Source organism: Pseudopodoces humilis, chromosome 1 (assembly GCF_049639895.1).
Source record: "Pseudopodoces humilis isolate 2021_Gansu_Grassland_sample_001 chromosome 1, ASM4963989v1, whole genome shotgun sequence".
NCBI lineage: Eukaryota > Metazoa > Chordata > Aves > Passeriformes > Paridae > Pseudopodoces > Pseudopodoces humilis.
In genome coordinates this window covers 55,569,616-55,587,285 of record NC_142200.1, presented here as the reverse complement: position 1 = coordinate 55,587,285, position 17,670 = coordinate 55,569,616, and the positions used below count along the sequence as shown (strand labels likewise).

The 17,670-nt window shown below is 33.9% G+C and overlaps 1 protein-coding gene across 1 annotated transcript in view; it reads left to right on the top strand.

Annotated features, from left to right (window-relative positions):
• Nucleotides 1–17,670, top strand: part of RTTN (rotatin) — a 78,468-nt gene that overhangs the window by 23,237 nt on the left and 37,561 nt on the right. The window contains exons 17-31 of the mRNA XM_005517449.3: nucleotides 1,683–1,822; nucleotides 2,043–2,214; nucleotides 3,129–3,228; nucleotides 4,553–4,641; nucleotides 6,730–6,847; nucleotides 7,117–7,213; nucleotides 7,983–8,051; nucleotides 8,373–8,561; nucleotides 9,251–9,490; nucleotides 10,890–11,034; nucleotides 11,825–11,979; nucleotides 13,210–13,429; nucleotides 15,083–15,211; nucleotides 16,521–16,628; nucleotides 17,242–17,400. Coding sequence (XP_005517506.2) covers nucleotides 1,683–1,822; nucleotides 2,043–2,214; nucleotides 3,129–3,228; nucleotides 4,553–4,641; nucleotides 6,730–6,847; nucleotides 7,117–7,213; nucleotides 7,983–8,051; nucleotides 8,373–8,561; nucleotides 9,251–9,490; nucleotides 10,890–11,034; nucleotides 11,825–11,979; nucleotides 13,210–13,429; nucleotides 15,083–15,211; nucleotides 16,521–16,628; nucleotides 17,242–17,400 — 2,130 coding nt within the window. The remainder of the gene's footprint in view (nucleotides 1–1,682; nucleotides 1,823–2,042; nucleotides 2,215–3,128; nucleotides 3,229–4,552; nucleotides 4,642–6,729; nucleotides 6,848–7,116; nucleotides 7,214–7,982; nucleotides 8,052–8,372; nucleotides 8,562–9,250; nucleotides 9,491–10,889; nucleotides 11,035–11,824; nucleotides 11,980–13,209; nucleotides 13,430–15,082; nucleotides 15,212–16,520; nucleotides 16,629–17,241; nucleotides 17,401–17,670) is intronic.

Genomic DNA, 17,670 nt, shown 5'->3' with positions numbered 1-17,670 from the left:
GTATACCTACAGACTTTTTCTATCAGATGTCAAATGGAGAAATGTTTTATAGGGGTCCCAATATCAGTAAAAGTTAGTTCATTGAATTTGTAGACAAATTTTAGCTTGTTATTACATGTGCATGAAATCTGAAATGTTGCAGTACAAATGAGCCAATACTGACTGGGGCTGAAAAGGTTTGAAGATATGAGTGAATGATACAAGTACAGATTAAAGCATTCATGCATTTTAAAATTCGTTAATAATTACTAGAATGTCCCCCACGTCTTAAATTTGAAAACTGTAGTTCCTCTGTGATAAGTTTTCTGATCAAATACACACTTGAAAAATAGCAGTCAGCATAAACTATATTTTTAGTATATTTAGAAACTTGCTTTTTGGTGGATTTGTTTCTAATATTATAGAAGCATCCCTTAAGCCTTAGTCTTCATGTTTCCAGCAATGTACAAATTTAATTTTCATTATTTTTACTCTTAGCTTGATCTAAATGGAACTTTTGTCTTTCTCAGTCAGATTTTCAGCCTAATTGCTCCATCTGGATTCTTCAGTTTTTTCACTAGTACTTAAAATTTCCATTTTGTGGTCTGCCCATGGTCTTCCAGATTAGATATTTTGCTGCATTTGCCTGCTATGTTTTTTTGCCTTGTTTCTCTCTTAGCTAAGAAATTCAAGTATACATTTTGTCTTAATTTTCTCCAAAAAATATCACTCCCGGTAATTATACCAACTTACTTGTTTCCCTGCTATATGTTCGTTAATTTCCTTCACCTCAGTATTGCCATAAGTTGAAAGGGCCAAAAAGCAGCTTATATAACTTTACTCAGTATGCAAACTGCACAAAAATCAAGGCAAAAATGGGGAGACATTGCAAATAAGATGGGCTCAGACATAAAAATATGTAGAGAAAATACACTGAGAACTTGAAAGAGGTGAGAGAAGGGTAATTTCAGGGCTTTCTCAACCAGTCATTAGAGCTTTTTTGTGTTACCTGCATATATATCTTACATATGATTGACCTTCAAGATTAAATAGTTGGGGATTTAATATAGGCTGTAGGCTAAATATGTGAGAAATTTTTACGAGTAGAATTTCCCTCCATTCTTTATCCTGTAGTGGCTTTGTACAGTTGATACCAAAGTAGGGAATACCAGAGGTCTGTGTTTACCTGATGCATGGAAAAAGCATTGTATTTTGCTCCACTTTTAAAATGCTTGCAGTATCATTACTTGACATAACTGATTCCCTTTTGTCTGTGTGCTAAAACACTTTGCTGAAGACCTGAATGTAGGTAGAATTTAATGTTTTAAAATAATTTTCTTGTAGGTACTAAATTTAATTTATTGAAATGGAAACTGGCCTAACAGAGCAGCATCATATTAACAGACTGAAGGGTGAAGCTTTGCGTCAAAGTACCTCTGGGTCCTGTGAAGAAATCTTTACTTTTATTTGGACATAGGATCATTTATTAATTTTTCAAATTATTTTCACAGAGGAATATTAATTTGCAGAATCTGAATGTTTTCTTAAAAATAACTGTGTTGTTTTTTGGGTGTTTTATGCTGCTCCTTCTGCACTCTCCCTTAACCCCTAAAAAGGGGATTAATTACCTTTTCTGATTTGCTAAATTAGTAAGTGGATTTTTATAATTTTGGAAATTTTTGGTTTTTGTTTGTTTCTCTAAGGGTTATGCTGACACAAAAGATACTTTAGGTAAATGCATTCTCTCTTTGAGTGAAACAACCTCTGACAAAGGAGAGGGCATTCTCCTGAGAACTCCCAGACTACAGGCTGCTCTGCGCCTTCTCTTCTCAAAAAAGCAGCTGTAAGTAATGCTCTGCATCATTTCAGCGCATCTTCTCATGTTGATGACAGCAATGTCTTTTCCTAAATATTATGCTGTGTCTTGATTTGAAAGGTTGATTAATCAATACTGAGTGTCATACTTCCACCCCATATTTTAAACTAATTAATTTTTAACTATACAGCTACAATTTTCCAGTATGAGGGCTTTATATATTTATTTTAAATATTTGTTCCTTTAGGGTTCGTTCTGTAGCAGCTAAACATTTAGCATTCCATCTTCTGAATGAAGAAGGGGCAAACTTGAAACGTCCATGTCTGGATGGCAATGTCCTTTCCAGCATTTCAAACTTATTCATTATAGAAGGAGCTATGGAGCTAAAACTGCATGATAAAATGAACTCAATAATTAAGGTTAGTAAACTCTGTCTAAACTTTACTCTTCTACCTGTCCAGTCTCTGAAGTTTCCATTTTCAGACGGTTGCAGTATTTCATACAAATTGACTTGCTTCATAAAAAGAGATCTGTTGATATATTCTTTCTCTGTGCACTGAAACAGTGGTTCTTATACTACCATTTGCAACACTGAGAAAAAAATCCTCCCTTTTTTTTCTTCTCTGCAGAAAAGATTTAAGTGCAGAGAACACAGGCCTGCTCTGTTCGTAACAATTTCATTCTGTGTAGATAGAGTCTGATTTTTTTTTTCATTTATTTTTTCCCCACTAAAGCAATTTTTACTAAATCAGGCACAAATAATTTTTAATATGAAATGCTTTAAATTAGATTGCAGACTTAAACTTGTGTTTGCTTAATATTGCTGCTGTTGCAAAGTGTAAAGCAAATCATGAGTGTATGACTCCAGGGAATACTTTTTATTTATTTATTTATTTATTTTCATCTCCACTCCATTCTCCTTTCTTCCTCCCCCTCAATACTTTCAGATTAACAATATGATAATCAAATTCTTAGATGCTTGACCCTATTGCTATTAAAAATAAGACCCCTTTACAGACTTAAAAAGCATGTTTTAGCATTTTGGTGTAGTGTTAAGATTTCTGTAGTCCTACATAAATTAGGTACTATTAGAATTTTGCAGCTGTGATGCACAAGAAGCTGTTTAGTTTTCATATTCCACAGACATTAGAGATTTGTTGCAAAAAGATTATAACCTTATCCATTCCTCTTATATCTGTGTGGGCTCTAATCACATACATTCCAATAAGAAATTAAGATATTTTTGCTTTCTACTAACTGTTAGGAAATTTGACTGATTACCTTATTTCATGGTAGCATACTGGATGGAAATATAATATTGTTTTACTTCTAGGAAGAAACAGTTGAAAAGCTGTACGATATCTTGACTTCTGATGCTGTTGACTTAGTTTTACGGAAGTCTGCAGCTGAGCAGCTGGTTGTCATTTTAGAAGGTAAAATTCTTCAGAAAATTTGTATTCATATGTTGGTCATTTGTGAGCTTGAAGTTCTGCTAGGTTGTCTGTATGCTTGTGCTAAGGGTGGTGGCCTTTGTAATTTTTATTTTATGAATTTTGGTATAAGCAGAAGCAATCGAGTTACTATTCAAGTAAGCCAGCTAAGAAAGAGCATTATTTCACTTAGGGCATAACTGTAGAGTTTCAAACCTTGATGTTTTTCCTCTATATATTTAAACTCTGATTCAGTAATGTTTCTTCAAGGAATTTGAATTCTAATGAGAGAACATAAGTTCTTTGCCACGGGAAGGTAAAATCTTAGATAATATTAAAAATACTATCAGAAAAATTACCACAAAAATGAGGAAGTGTATCTACTTTGTCTCAAGATACATTTAGTTATGACTGCAAAAGTTTTCAGATGTTTCAAAATTAAAGCAAAACATAGAATGACATTGTAAAGGAAACAAATGCATTTTTATCAGGACACATTACATATGAAGGATCACGTTTTAATTATTTAAAAACAAACAAATCAACCCAACCAATTCAAATTACATACTTTTTTGTTGTTTATGTTGTTGAATATACGTAAACCAGATACTCTAAAGGGTGATATCAGTGGAAGGTGTGCTCATGGTGATTAAGTAAATATTATTTTCAATTGTATATTCAAGCTATCAGCAATTGAGAGATGGGGACATCAGAGTCGAGGTCAGAAGCCAATTTTATTGAGCATACAAGGCTCAATAGGGTATATAGGGTTTTACTTGTGTGGCACTTATATAGGGCTCTCTCTTTTTGGCAACAATTTCCCACTGGTTACACATTCTTCATGCCATCAGTTACCTGGTAATCATTACAAAGTTTCCTAACATCTCTCTTGCTCGCTTCTACCCCAGGGAGTAGTTATCTGTGTCTGTCTCTCCCATGGTTTCTGTTTGATTAGGCTGAGGATACTAGGTTCCTTTATCAGTTCCATTGTGCTACTTTATTACTCATATTAAACTGTTAAAATATTTTAAAATATTAGAAGTGACCTCCTTGTTTGACTAAAATTGCACTGGGATTACTGTAATTCTACAATGTAAAATTCTTGTGGGAATTTGTGTAATGCATTTAAGAATCTGGTGTTCAAAAGGCTACTATAGTCAGATAAAAATACTTTGAGGTGGCTTGCCTTGCTGGAGACCTGTACTGCTGATTGATAGGCAATATTAGAAACTTATTCTAGACAGCAAGAGTTTGTAATCTTACAAAAGGTTTAATATTAAATTTGTGCAGAACCAGTTGGTCTTACTATCTTTTGCTTTTCTTACAGATACCAAAATGCATGGCATTGTGAAAAAGTTGGGTGTGATAGAAAAGATACTGGCTTACCTTAATGAGTGTGTACATGTGGATGGCAAGGTGAAAGTGTTGTTAGGTGTTCTTCTGCAAGCATTGCACACAGCATGACAGTGTTGTAGAGTCTGCTTTTTTCTGAACTTCCCACACTGGTCTTTATGCATTAATGCTGCACTGAATTGTGAACAATGAGCAAGTGTTTATGTAACGATTATAGTTGAAATGTGTATTTGGTCTAGTTTTGATAATGCTGAGATGCTCTTAATGGGAGAAGATTGGTTTGCCTACCTATGAGAAGAGTTAGCCAGAGAATTGTGGATAGTGAGGTTCTGCAATGTACCAAAACTTCCCTGAATGCTTTCTCAGTAGAGAACAAAAACCATTTTAACATCCTTAAAAAGAATGTGTTATGTATAATAGTCCTTAAACTTAAATTATGAAGCAAATTATAACTGAAAATGAGGTGTAATTGTATGTTATTGTAAATGTGTCAGATTGAATTTCAGGTATAAAGAATTTTCTGACCAATAGAAGATCACTTTACCAGGGAGGGTCTCTAGTTGTAAATGATGGAGCTTTTAATTTTTGTAATATGGGTAATCTGATGCTTGATTTTTTCTGGAATTAATTATTTGAAATTATTTCATGCAAGCATGTTTAGGCTACAAGGTGCTCAATGCAGTGGCTAAAGTTTTTTTGGCTTTTTTGCATAGTATTGTTACTGCATTCCACCTGTCCAAACCTTGAGTAAATTTAAGAAATCATGAGAATTTTTATGTAGTAATTACTTTTTTCCCAAAAGTGTGCAAGAGAAAAGTACTGCTTGATACTTAGTAGAATTCCTTTTTTCTGTCAAACTAATAAAAATTACATTCTTCTTCAGTAATGGCAGTTTTTTCCTCAGATTATCAGTATCTAAGATTATTTTATCTCTATAGCATTAAAGATTGTCTTGTTCAGTTTATGATTGCTTGTATAGAAGTACTTCAATAAACTGTTCTAATACAGCTGAAGAAATTGAAATATTAGGTTCCTCAGTCTTTTAAATGTGGTTTGTTTTTTTTTAATGTCAGTTGTATAGCATCTTAACTTCTTTAGAGAGAAAGTAATGCAGCTGTTTGGTTTGGGTAGTGAGTAGGTATTGCTCAATAATACAGAAGGACAAGCATGAAGAATAAATTGCCCTAAGCAGATCCTTCATAGTCAAGTATGAGTCTAGGAGGAACTTTAAAATAATATTTTGAGCCCTTTATAAAGTTCAGCCTGGGAGGGCTCAGGCAGCAACTCTCTAGGGACTGTGACATAAGGACACTATCCTAAGGGAATCTAGTCCAGATTCTCAGTTCTTCCCTTGAATGACTTTTTTTATTTCATCATAAAATCAGTAGCAAAGAAAAATGAACAAAAAATCTTAAATGTTCTTAGAAAAATGGCTACTGAGAAAAGAAAATAAAAGAAGTAGTAGGAAATAAAAAAATCAACATTGAAATAAGGCTTTGTATATAACTGTGCAAAAGATTCCATACTAAATAAGTAGGGCTTTTGTTCATGAGGTATGAAACTAAAATGTATTTGTTGATGCTGTTTACAAATTTTACAGATTTTAAAGGCAGAAACTCATAGGCAAAGTAATGATACTGTGAAAGAAATACTCTCTTCTTAGGAGCTGTGACTTTGGTTGTATATTGGGCCATTCACTGATACTTCAACTTTTAGCAAACTGCTTTCCATTCTCATGATCTGACAGGCTGGGACCCAGAAAAATAATGTGATATAATAGACTATTATTAGCTTATTAATTTTTTAAAATGAATAAACTTATGTGATTGTAAATACTTGGTGTTTTTTTTAAATCCTTCAGCTCACATGTATCCTTAAAACCATATAATATGAAAGCAAATGTTATAATTCTGTTATGAAAGCAGAGACAAATACAATTACCATCAATTAATAATAAAATTAATCAAAAAGTAAATAAATACTTTTTCATGAATGTGCCGTTGTTGTCTGGCTGAAAGGTGCTTGTCTAAGGAAGCCATCTTTTAGAAATGATGAAATATATTGCTTAAAAGTGTGACAGTCTGTGTTAATTCGTCATAATGAATTATACTGACAGTTATCTTTATTTAATTTTTTTTTCTGTTCCTGCAGCTTATGGAGTCCATAGTGGTACCATGTCTGACACTCCTACGCAAAATCGTGTGTGCTGACCCAACTGTTCGCCTGTCCCTAGCACAGCAACCTTCTTTACTGCTTTTGCTATTCAGAGGTGAGAATTGTATTTCCACTGTAGTACCCCTGTCAAAAGATGGTTAGATGTTTAACCAAGTGTCTTCTTAAGAACTTTGGATCACTTCATGATATCAGATTCTGATTTTTAAGATACAAATCACTGTGTGCTAGTTTTCCCGTGTTGTAGCATGTGTTGAAGATGGCAGGAAACTGTGGAAAGCAGTTGCTTTTATCTAGTGCCCTTCTATGTATTATTAGGTAACAGTTGTTTCCTAACACATTTTTAAATATCTTTATTTTATTCAGTTTCCTTGATACTCCAAAGTGATCGTGCTGTTTTAACTGAAACTACAGTATTGCTTTGTCTTCTGTTGTTTGATGAAGTAGCAAGAACAGAAACATGGTATGAAAATCCACTTATTTAATAGCATATTCTCTAGACAAATCTTAAGATTTTAATAGAAATAAATCTTTGTATATCTCCAGAAAAGTTATACCCCAAACTTTTATAGATCCAAATTACATATTTCTAGTCCTTATTGTTTCGATAATTGGGTTACATGCTCTGGAGGCCTACATGGCATATTTTTGCACTATGAGTACCTTAGTGTTAATTTTAAGTTTATTTTTCAAAAAACCTTGATTGGTTTGTAATCCATTTTTTCAATGAGTAGAAACTACACAAATCAAATAGCTAGCTGTAGACATGTTTTTTTTAACTTAAATAGAATTCTTCTATTTACTTTGGCTTTTAAGTGTAGCAGGTGTCTTTAAAGCAGCACACCTCAGCTTATGGTATTTTATTATTTAAAAGCTGCATATGCATGAAAAAGTATGCTTTTAGAATTCACACACATTAAATATACTGAAAATACTTATAATGTGTGGTTTTTCTTTAATAGAAAAAAAGGAAACAAGTATACAGGGGTTTTTAATGTACAGTGCATCTGCAATAAGTATTCCATATGTGTGATTTAAGAAATATCTTAATATTGCATAATCATGAAGACACATTGTTTATTAATACAAATTATTCATCAATGGGTTATTGAAGACCTAGCTAAAGGGAGAAATACATCTTTAGCCAAATAATAAGGAAATAACGTGTGTAGCATTAGGAGAAAATCAAATCTTAAAATAGAGCAAAATAACTATGACTTAATCTTTTGCAGGGCTGTATGCATAGCCAGTAATAGTACTGAAGTACCTGCCTTCAGTTTACCTGTTGCTGTTGTTAGAAGGTACGTGTGGATGCTGACTGGTTGCTTGGTTTTGATTGTTTTACAGTTAACTGCTGATCTCCATTTGCTGTCCTTCCTGAAGTATGGAACTGGCAGAATGAAGGGAAAACCTTGATCAAAGCATTTTTATGATGATGAAATGAGTATTTTTAAATAGGTAGTTTTTTCTCCATGTCTTTGTTCTCTGTAAAAGAGTTTCAAAAACTTTATTTGCAAATTTACAACCTGGTTGTAATAGAGCATTTAATTTAAAAATGAGCAAACAAAAAAACTCTCACCAATCACTTTTAAAAATTGTTATTGTTATTTGTGTATTTTTAGGTATCATCTCCCAGTCAGGATCACTGCTCATCATGTAGTTAGCCCTAATACTGTTGTGGTGCCATTGTCTTCTGAGTGCTTGGCTATGAAACCCGTGTCAGATATGCTTAAGACAGCTTGGAATCTGTCATGGTACCATGGGATTGAAAACCTACTGCAGCTGATAGATTATGAGAAGGAAGCAGAAACGTGAGCTATTTTTTCTTTCATTTTAAGTCCCAATATATCTCAATTAAATTAGTGTTTCCTGAAGTTTAAATAGGTTTTCAACTTCAAACAGCAGTTCAAACTGTTACTTGTTTGAGAATGCTGTTATTTAAACATAAAGGATCACATCCCAAAAGGATGAAGGTATGTTGTCACAGCTAATGTTTTACCTAAATTGCATTTATACATGAAGTCTAGAGCTTGATCTAACTTTTATTGATGGTCAGGCTAATCCCAAACAAATTTAAATGGGCTCAGTGGCTGTTTTTCTTTATAGTCATTGTGGTTTCTTAGGGAACTGATTCTTTTTTCCTCACTATGTAGACCCCAGCTATAAAGTTGCATGAGTTTTACTTGGTTTGCTTGAAGGTTTAAATTTCAAATAAATGTTCTTCTTAATGGTAATGCTAAGTATTTAGGTAACATTTTGCCGAAGAACTCAAAACACCTCACGATTTACATGTTTTGGTGTTGTTTTTGGTTTTTAGGTTTTTTATTTGGTTTGTTTTTTTTGAAGGGTTAGTGAAGGAAGAATTGCCTAAGAAAAATAATGTTTAAGGCAATTTCTGTTTTAGCTTCTCAATAAAGCAGGAAGGGGAAGAAGTCGACACTCTCTGAAACAGTTTGTAAAGATACTGACTGTTTGTTAATTTTTCTCTATGCCCTTTCAGATTTTTGGACTCTCTAAAACTTTCCTCAGAAGACATTCTTATATTGAAAATAACTCACACAAACTATGGACTGCAGGACTGTCTTAGTTTGATCGTTCAGGCAGCATCCCACACTGATGTTAGAACTGCTCTCATTAGGCTTAGCTTCTATGTCCTGAATGACAGACTTGCATTAAAATGCGGTTCTGGGCCTTGTGGAACCACTTTGAAAAGCTTTGTTTGGCAGAAAGCAATGAACAGGTAAGCATGCTGACTACAAGAATCCATTAAAGATTATTATACTAACATGGTAACATTTCTACTTTTCCTATTTTAAATTTAGGGAAATGATTGTCAATGCATCTCTGATTCTGATACCTATATACACATCTATTTATACACACATATATCTGTATATCTGTATATCTATATATCTGGGCTGACAGGAACCTTAGGCAGTTCAACAAGGGGAAGTGCAGAGTCCTGCACCTGGGGAGGAGCAAGCCCATGCCTCTGGGGTGAATCAAGCTGGAATGCAACTTTGCAGAAAAGGACCTGAGGGTCCTGGTGGGACACAAAGGTGAAAATGAATCAGCAGATTGTCCTTGCAGTAAAAAAGGCAAATGTTATACTGGGCTGCTTTGGGAGGAGTGTTGGCAGCAAGTTGAGGTAGGTGATTCTTCCCTACCATGCAGCACTGGTCTGGAGCTCAGGGTCCAGTTTTGGATTTGACAGTATAAGAGAGAATCATATGGGGCACCCATACTGGAGACAATGTGGTGCTTCTATTGAAGCACCACAAAGGTGATGAAAGACTGGAATATCTTTCCTTTGAGTAAAGGATGAGAGACCTAGGACTGATAAATGTGGAGGAAAGAAGACTCACGGTGCAGATCTTATCCATGTGTACGAGTACTAGAAGAGGAGGTATGGCCAGGCCCTTTCTAATGGGGTCAGTCAGAGAAGCAATGGCCACAAACTGAAATGCAAGAGGATCCCTGTGAATGTCAGGAAACACTTCTGCTGTGAAGGTGGCCAAAGACAGACGCAGATTGCCCAGAGAGGCTGTAGCATCTCTGTCCTTGGAGTTACTCAGAAGCTTCCTGGACATAGTCCTGAGCAACCAGCTGCACGTGTCCCTTAATAAGCAGGGTGGCATAACCAGGTGACCCCTGCAAATCCCTTCTAATCTCAAAGATTATGTGATCTTGCAATTTACATACACAAAACAATCAAATATTTAAAATTATAGATTTTTAAAAAGAGCTATTTGAAATGCATAGATAAGCTTTTCTATTATTATCAAATGCTAATATTTAATAAGTAATTAACTTTTATTTCCTGTCTGTGACCCTGCTCAGATTTCTCTACATTTTACTGAAGAGAATTCCATGTTTACCATATGCAAATATATTTTCAATATACATAACTATTTTGCATAATAATAACAATAGCAATGTTAACAGCATATTATATATTGTGTGCTATTATAAGTATAATAAATTAGCTAAATGCTGTATTTGCTATATGTGAATAAGTGTAATATACATATTTGCTCCATATAATTAAATATTTTCAGGTGATGCCAGTCCTATTAGCCTGAGATTTTAATTGCTCTTTTTAAGTGTTACAAGTATGAAAGCTCTTATTTGTATTGCAGGTTTTTACAAGTGCTTCCAGCTTCTGTGGAGGATGAAAAGCTTTTGGTAGATGTCCTAAGATTTTTAAACAAATTGCTTAGAGAGCAGAAATCAAATCTGGAGTCTGACCATCTAAAGTGGATCTTGAAATCACTGCTTAAAAATGTAAGAATGGGGCTGTTGCATACACTTACATGATTTGATTGTCCATATAACTGCAATTGCACACACGTGTGCATACCGCAGAGCTGCATGAGGGTGTGCTTAGCTACATAGTTGCAAATGTATAACCAATGTAACATGCAAGAGCATCCATTGTCTTACAAAGGGTTCTACTCTCTTACTATGTTAAATACAGTCTGTGTGCACGTGCATTTTCCCATTTGCAAATACAGTCTAAGCATTTAGGGAAAAATGCTAGTAGACTTAATTTCAATTACTTATAGACTACAGGTACTTCAGTTTATATCGCTGCCCGAGAAGCCTATAAATTTTTTAAAGTATGGCCCATTCAATACATTAATATAAAACTTTGAAGTCATTTGATAGGAAGTCTTTCAAGCAGCTGAGATGTCCAAAATGCAACTTGACATAATTTTGTTACTATGTGTTTTCTGCTTTTTTGTGATCCATTTTTTATTGCAGGTTATTGCTGTATTACTTCGAGTTTTCTTTCGTGCTTCAAAATACACTGTCTTCTCAATGGCAGGATATTTTAAAGGCCTTATCAATATATTTTTTATGGTATTTAGTAGATTTGAGATTCAAGTTACTGGTAATATAGGAATTTTTCACTGTGCTTTTTGTAGTTACTTCTTAGTTAAGTAATCATGGAATTCTGATTTATAATGTGTTTGATTTGCAAGGTTTCAACAGAAAAATGGCTTTACTGAAGGTATTAAAAGAGGATTTAAACAATGCTTTATGTGACTGTATTTTTATTCTTTTCTTTTAGCAGCCAAAATCCCTTATGGGTCTTGTGGTGCGACCAGAATCCCAAGTGCAGGATGAAATGGATGAAACACAGGCTGCTGTCAGGCAACGACTGGATAAAGAACTCATTCATCTTTTCAACATGTTGTTAGTTTGTTCCATGTCAGTGACTGACAGGTACAGTGCAAATGGACCTGCCTCTGTCATTCTGACTGGGTATCATAACATCTATTGTTGCTGAATTTCGGTCACAATTTAAAAGTCGTTACATCATGGCTCAATTGCTCTGAACTGTGAAAATTGAATATACACTCTTGAAATGAAAATCAATATAAGATATTCCTGTTCACAGTAAAATTAGGAAATTAGCCAGGAAACTTGAAAGAGAATGTGCTAGTGATCACTTAGCAAATGGATAATTAAATTGATTGCATGGAGAAGATGGTCTATTTCTTTTTCACTACTGCAAATTTGCATGAGCAAATGGTAACTTCATTGATTTTGTAACATGTATTTATAGCAAAGTAAAACATTGAAATATTTGAAATAGCAATAAATGTTTATTTACATTTAATTCCTTTTTAGCCTATTTGGGACAGCTACTTTTAAGCATGAAGCACTGACCTTTTTCTGTCAGTTGAGCAAACACAGAAATTAATTTACGTAATTTTTTATTCTAAAACCTTTCCCACGCTAGATTTCTCCATCCAAATAGATCCTAAGAGCTACTAAAATTGCAGTTTAAGATATTTGTTTATTTAGTGTCACAATATAATTTGTGAAAATATTTTCAAACTGTTACCTTTTCCATTATTTCCACTTGGTTACTTTCTAAAGATTTTGACAGTGGGAAAAGGGGCATATTGTAGAAATCCCTGCTAGTTATGTATCCCACATATTTTTTATCTAATTAATTCTAGATTTATTGTCTTTTGCAGGAAATATTTTTAAACATGTCTCTTGAACAAGAACAAACATAAGTATACCAGGCCATGCATTTAACAGTTGGACTTGATAATCCTTGTTGGTCCCATCCAACTTAGAGTATTCTAGATCCTGTGTGGTTGTGGAGCTTCTGAGCTTTGCAGCTCTTCTCATTGTCCTCAGTCTCTTGCTCTTTATTTAGCATGCTCCTTAATAAGGAGTTATATCTCATTTGCCTTTTTTTAGTTAAGCAATTTTGTTGTAATCAGTTGCAATATTGTATTTTCAGAACCTGGGTGAAGCTAGATGTCAAATTTAATTTCATGTTACTCTTTGCATAATGCATAATTAAGTAATTGAGATGCTGAGCCTCACAGACTAACTAACTGTTAGAAGAATGAAGCATTGGCCTTTTTCAAAATGATTCCTTGTAACAGCTTCATATTGACGGTTCATCTCATTTTGTTTTTGACAATAAACCAGAGAGGGCTTGGAACTTGCTGGTTCATTCAGAACAGAGCTGGCTCTGAAGCTGCTTCAATGCTTAAGGCTAACAGATGCACCACATTTTTATGGACTTCCTTCACTGGAGAGAACATTACAAGGAATGGTTCATGTTACTGCACTTCCTGGCTGGAGTACCTATTCTGCTGCAGTTGAACCTGTCACAATTTGTAAGAAATATTTAACGGGTCTTCTTGAGGTGAGTAGCTTATGTTTTTACTTAGCTTTTGGGTTGAATGCTGGTACAGAGCTGTGTAGCTAATGACGCTATGCTTTTTACTGTGTACTTTTAGTGAATGTCATCAGTAGCAGTAGGTGTGGGAAGGGTGCTTTTCCCTGCTAAGTAAATAGGAATGATATGGAGACTAGACTGAGTGATGTAGTTGTGGAGACTGGCTGTATTGCATGTGCTTTCATTATTGGTTTAAGAGGTAGTACAAAGTGGCTGTAGTTTTAATTAAGCAGGAAAAAAGTATATGTAATGTTTTTAATAACTGAAACTCCTAGAGGAAAAGCCCAAGATAACTTTCCCCAGGCAAAATCCATATATAAAAGATGGTCTGGGAGAAGATTAGCTTGTTGTGTAGGTTGTTAACACAGAGAAAGCAGAAAAGAGGTAATTCAAGATGCTGCAGTTGTTGGAAAGACAAAATTTCATTCGTATTTACAGTGTTCTTAATGTTTGCTAAGTCTGTGGACATGGGGGCTAAAACATTAGCTCTTGCTCCTAAAATTATATCTTTTGAAAACTCCAATCTTGTTTAAACTTAAAAGGAAAAGCATAGTTCTGACTTTCTGTTTAACACATATTCAGTAATACACTTTTAGAAGATTTTAGTTTCAAATACCAATACGTGTGATGAAAAAAAGATACAGTGTTTTAGGGGTCTTAACTTGCCAAGATTTCTTGAGTAGAAAGAAATAAACATTTTAGACCTATTTGATTAGATGCGCTCTGTCAGTTGAAGTCTAGACTAAAAATGGCACCAAGGTTTTAGATGTTATCATGCCAAAGGAAGATTATTACTGGAAAAAATAATAATATATATTATGGCATGAAATCAACTTGTGATGCATAAGCTCTTGTTCAGAAGAATTAGGCAGTTTTACTTGGCCTAAATATGAAAGTAAGTGTAGGTTTCTTTTGAAGAGGAATGGAGAAAGTGGGTTCAAAAAACTTCTGTAGGCTGGGGCACTGAAAGAAAGAACAACAGCAAAAATGCAGAGGCTTAAATCACCATGTTTTGTGGAGGAAAATAAATCTGGAAGTGTATCTTCTAAGATTATTATTTTTTAGAAAGTATTTTGGGGCATGTTTTGTTGAAAGCAGCATGCTTTTTAATATGCATGGTTACATATTTGGTCAGACCAAAATTTGGTCAGTTTATGTTGTGATCCAGTGACTTTATTTCTATTTATTACTATTTGATGTAGAAAGCTGACAGTTTATTAAAATCACAATAAAATATATGAATGATTCTTTCTCTTGAACACTGAATTTTGAAAAGAAATTTTAATTCCAGACATAGAAAAAGAAACCCAGGGTACAATAAATGAACTGTCAGGTCCATGAAAAGAAATTTTTGGGTTTCTATTCAGCTTAGAGCTTACTATTAAACTTGACTGTATTCTTCATTCGAATAAAAAAATAGAAACCACAGATGTTCAGAACTTGAAATGTATAGGAAACCATCACATGACCAAATGCCTCAGAAAAAAAGAAATTCTTACAATTCATCTAGAAATCTATCATCTCTTCATGAGTTTAAATTATTATTTAGTGTGTAAGACAGTTTGTACCCAGTGTACTGTTTACAGTAAAGCTTTTATGAACTTGTACCCCCACTCTTAGGTCATCTCATCATTTTATGTTGAATGGGGGGGAAATGCCATGTCCTTCATGGGAAAAGGTGTTACAAAAAGCACAGTCCTTTGCTTGCTTCACTTGTCTCACGAAATGATGGCTCAAGCCAAGGATATGGTGAGTGCATTACAGTTGTCCTTATCTTGTCACTGGTGGGGGCTGTGCAGAGAGATTTTAACTGCTGAAGTTCAGTGATAACTTTGTCATGGTTTAGGAATGGCACTCTCCAGCTAAGTAGTCTTGCTAAAGCCACACTACTGCTTACTCTTCCTTCCCCTCCAGCTGGAAGCACAAAAGGCAAAAAAGCCCCACATTGGTCTCATTTGGTCTATAATCTTGGGTAAATGTACAGGATAGAGTATAGTATACAAAAAAGCTGAAAATCAGTTCTAGCCATACTGAAATTGCTTTGTAAATAATTATGTGGATTTTGAAAGGCCTTCTTTCAGAATAAGTATAATTTTCTTTCTATAAAAAAGAATCTGAATTCTTTTGAATTTATATTTATTCTTATGAATAAATATAAGATTTTATAACATTATTTCTTCAGCCTCACAGACAACAGGCTTTCTAGCATATGTTTAAGCATTCATATGTGTAGGGTTTCACAGTTGTGTATATATATGTATATGAAAATATATATACATATATGGAAAAAGGATTGTCAGATAAAAGGAGCTATCATTACATATTAGCAAAATTCATACTGTGGTTTGCATTCATGTCCATCTTTGAGAGCTTAGTAAAAAGAACCTTTATCCTGATACAGTTGAAGCAAATTCAACAATTAAGTATTATTTTAGAGAATTAAAATCCACTCTTACTAATAATATCTGTGATAGCCACAAAAAATCTCCATTCATTATGATCAAGCATGCATATAACTAGAAAGTATACTGTATATGCAGTATACCTACTTCTCCGAATTCCAGGTATCTCTTTCTTCAGTTCTCTACTCCTTTTCCAAAATATTAAGTGCTAGAAGAGTTTATTAAGTTTGGGAGGGGACAGTTTTAAGTACACTGCAGGGAGGTAGCAATCTCCAAAAACTTAGACAGTAAATGTGTAGATGAAGGTGTGGATTTGATTTTTTTAGTATCATTGTTATAGAGTAATAGGTATAATAGTGTAATGGTAAGTTTTATTGTTTTTCTAAGTCCTAATTTGTGCTTATGATAGTGTTACTGTTTAGACTGTACTAATAATTCTTGGTCTCAAAGAAATTTTAAAACCCGGCTGTTGTTTACAATCATGTGATTTGGTGTCAAATTCTTATGGAAAGAGAAACTGAAAATTACCCTTCCTCCACTGAATTAGTGTTATACAAAACTGTTTTAGTAGTTGGTAGCTCACACTGCTAGTACATTGGCATGGATTGAAAAATTTATAAAATAATTACTTAATTTGTTTTCTTTTTGCTAATCAGGACTGGATATCTCTTTGGTCTTTGCCGTATGATAATAGTGAAGAACAAGTTCTGTCTCATCTAGGTCTGGCATGGCTGGTTCCTTTATGGGTAGATAGAGATCCTGAGGTTTGTTACTGTGATATTAACTTCACATCTTATTTTGACCCTTAAGCACTTGAAAATTTTTGGTTCATTAATATATTTAATAGTAGAACTGCTGTTTTGAGTCATTTAAAATGTTACTGACTATATCCTAAATAGCAGTAATAATAGAGTAGGGAGAGTGTTTCCATGAAAACATCATCTAAGAAATCCTTCCTTATATCTTCTGTATTCTATGCTTTCATTAGTCACTCACTATCATGATTCATAGGCACTTTTCCTTGTCATTGCTGTAACTTAGCTGCAAAGCAGAAATATTTACATGAACTAAAAATTCAGAGAAAATGCATTTAATGCAAATCTGTTAAATTATGTAAGTTTTCTAGATGGACCTATTTTCAAGTGGTAAAATATGAAGAATATTAAAGACTATCTTGCTTATATTTAAATACTTAAAAATAATGTTTTTTCACTTAGTTGTGATTATGAGTAGAGAGCAAGAGAAGTACAGGAAAAGACATTGTTACTTTTGAAATTATTCCCTTAAGATTCAGTTGATACAAGTTAATAATAATAAAAAAATGTATTGCTAATTACTGTAAGAAATTCCACTTTCTGTTATGCTTGTATGTACTAGGTCAGATTTACAGCACTTGGAATAGGATCAGCTCTTACATCTCTTGAAATAGGATGTATTACTTTAGCAGAAAGCTGCCAGAATATTTCAGGAGGCCTGTGGGGAACAGTGATAAATATCCTTCTGGATCAATCTGAATGTAGCATGGTACGCAGGGAGGTATGTTTCTTGTGTCCTTCTGCTGTTGTAGATTGTCAAGTTCTTTTTGTTTATGGAGGAAAAAAAAAGTATTTTTTATTGTATATATCTATAATCTGATGCTGCACAACACCTGCTGCTTTGTAAGTTAAACACTACCTGATTATTATGAATGTTTAGCTGACTATTTAGGAATTGCATAAGAAGGAACAAATTCAGGTTACTTATTTCTAAAGAGAAATAATATAAACAGTACAAGGGAACTCATAAAAAACTCCTAAGCCTTATTCA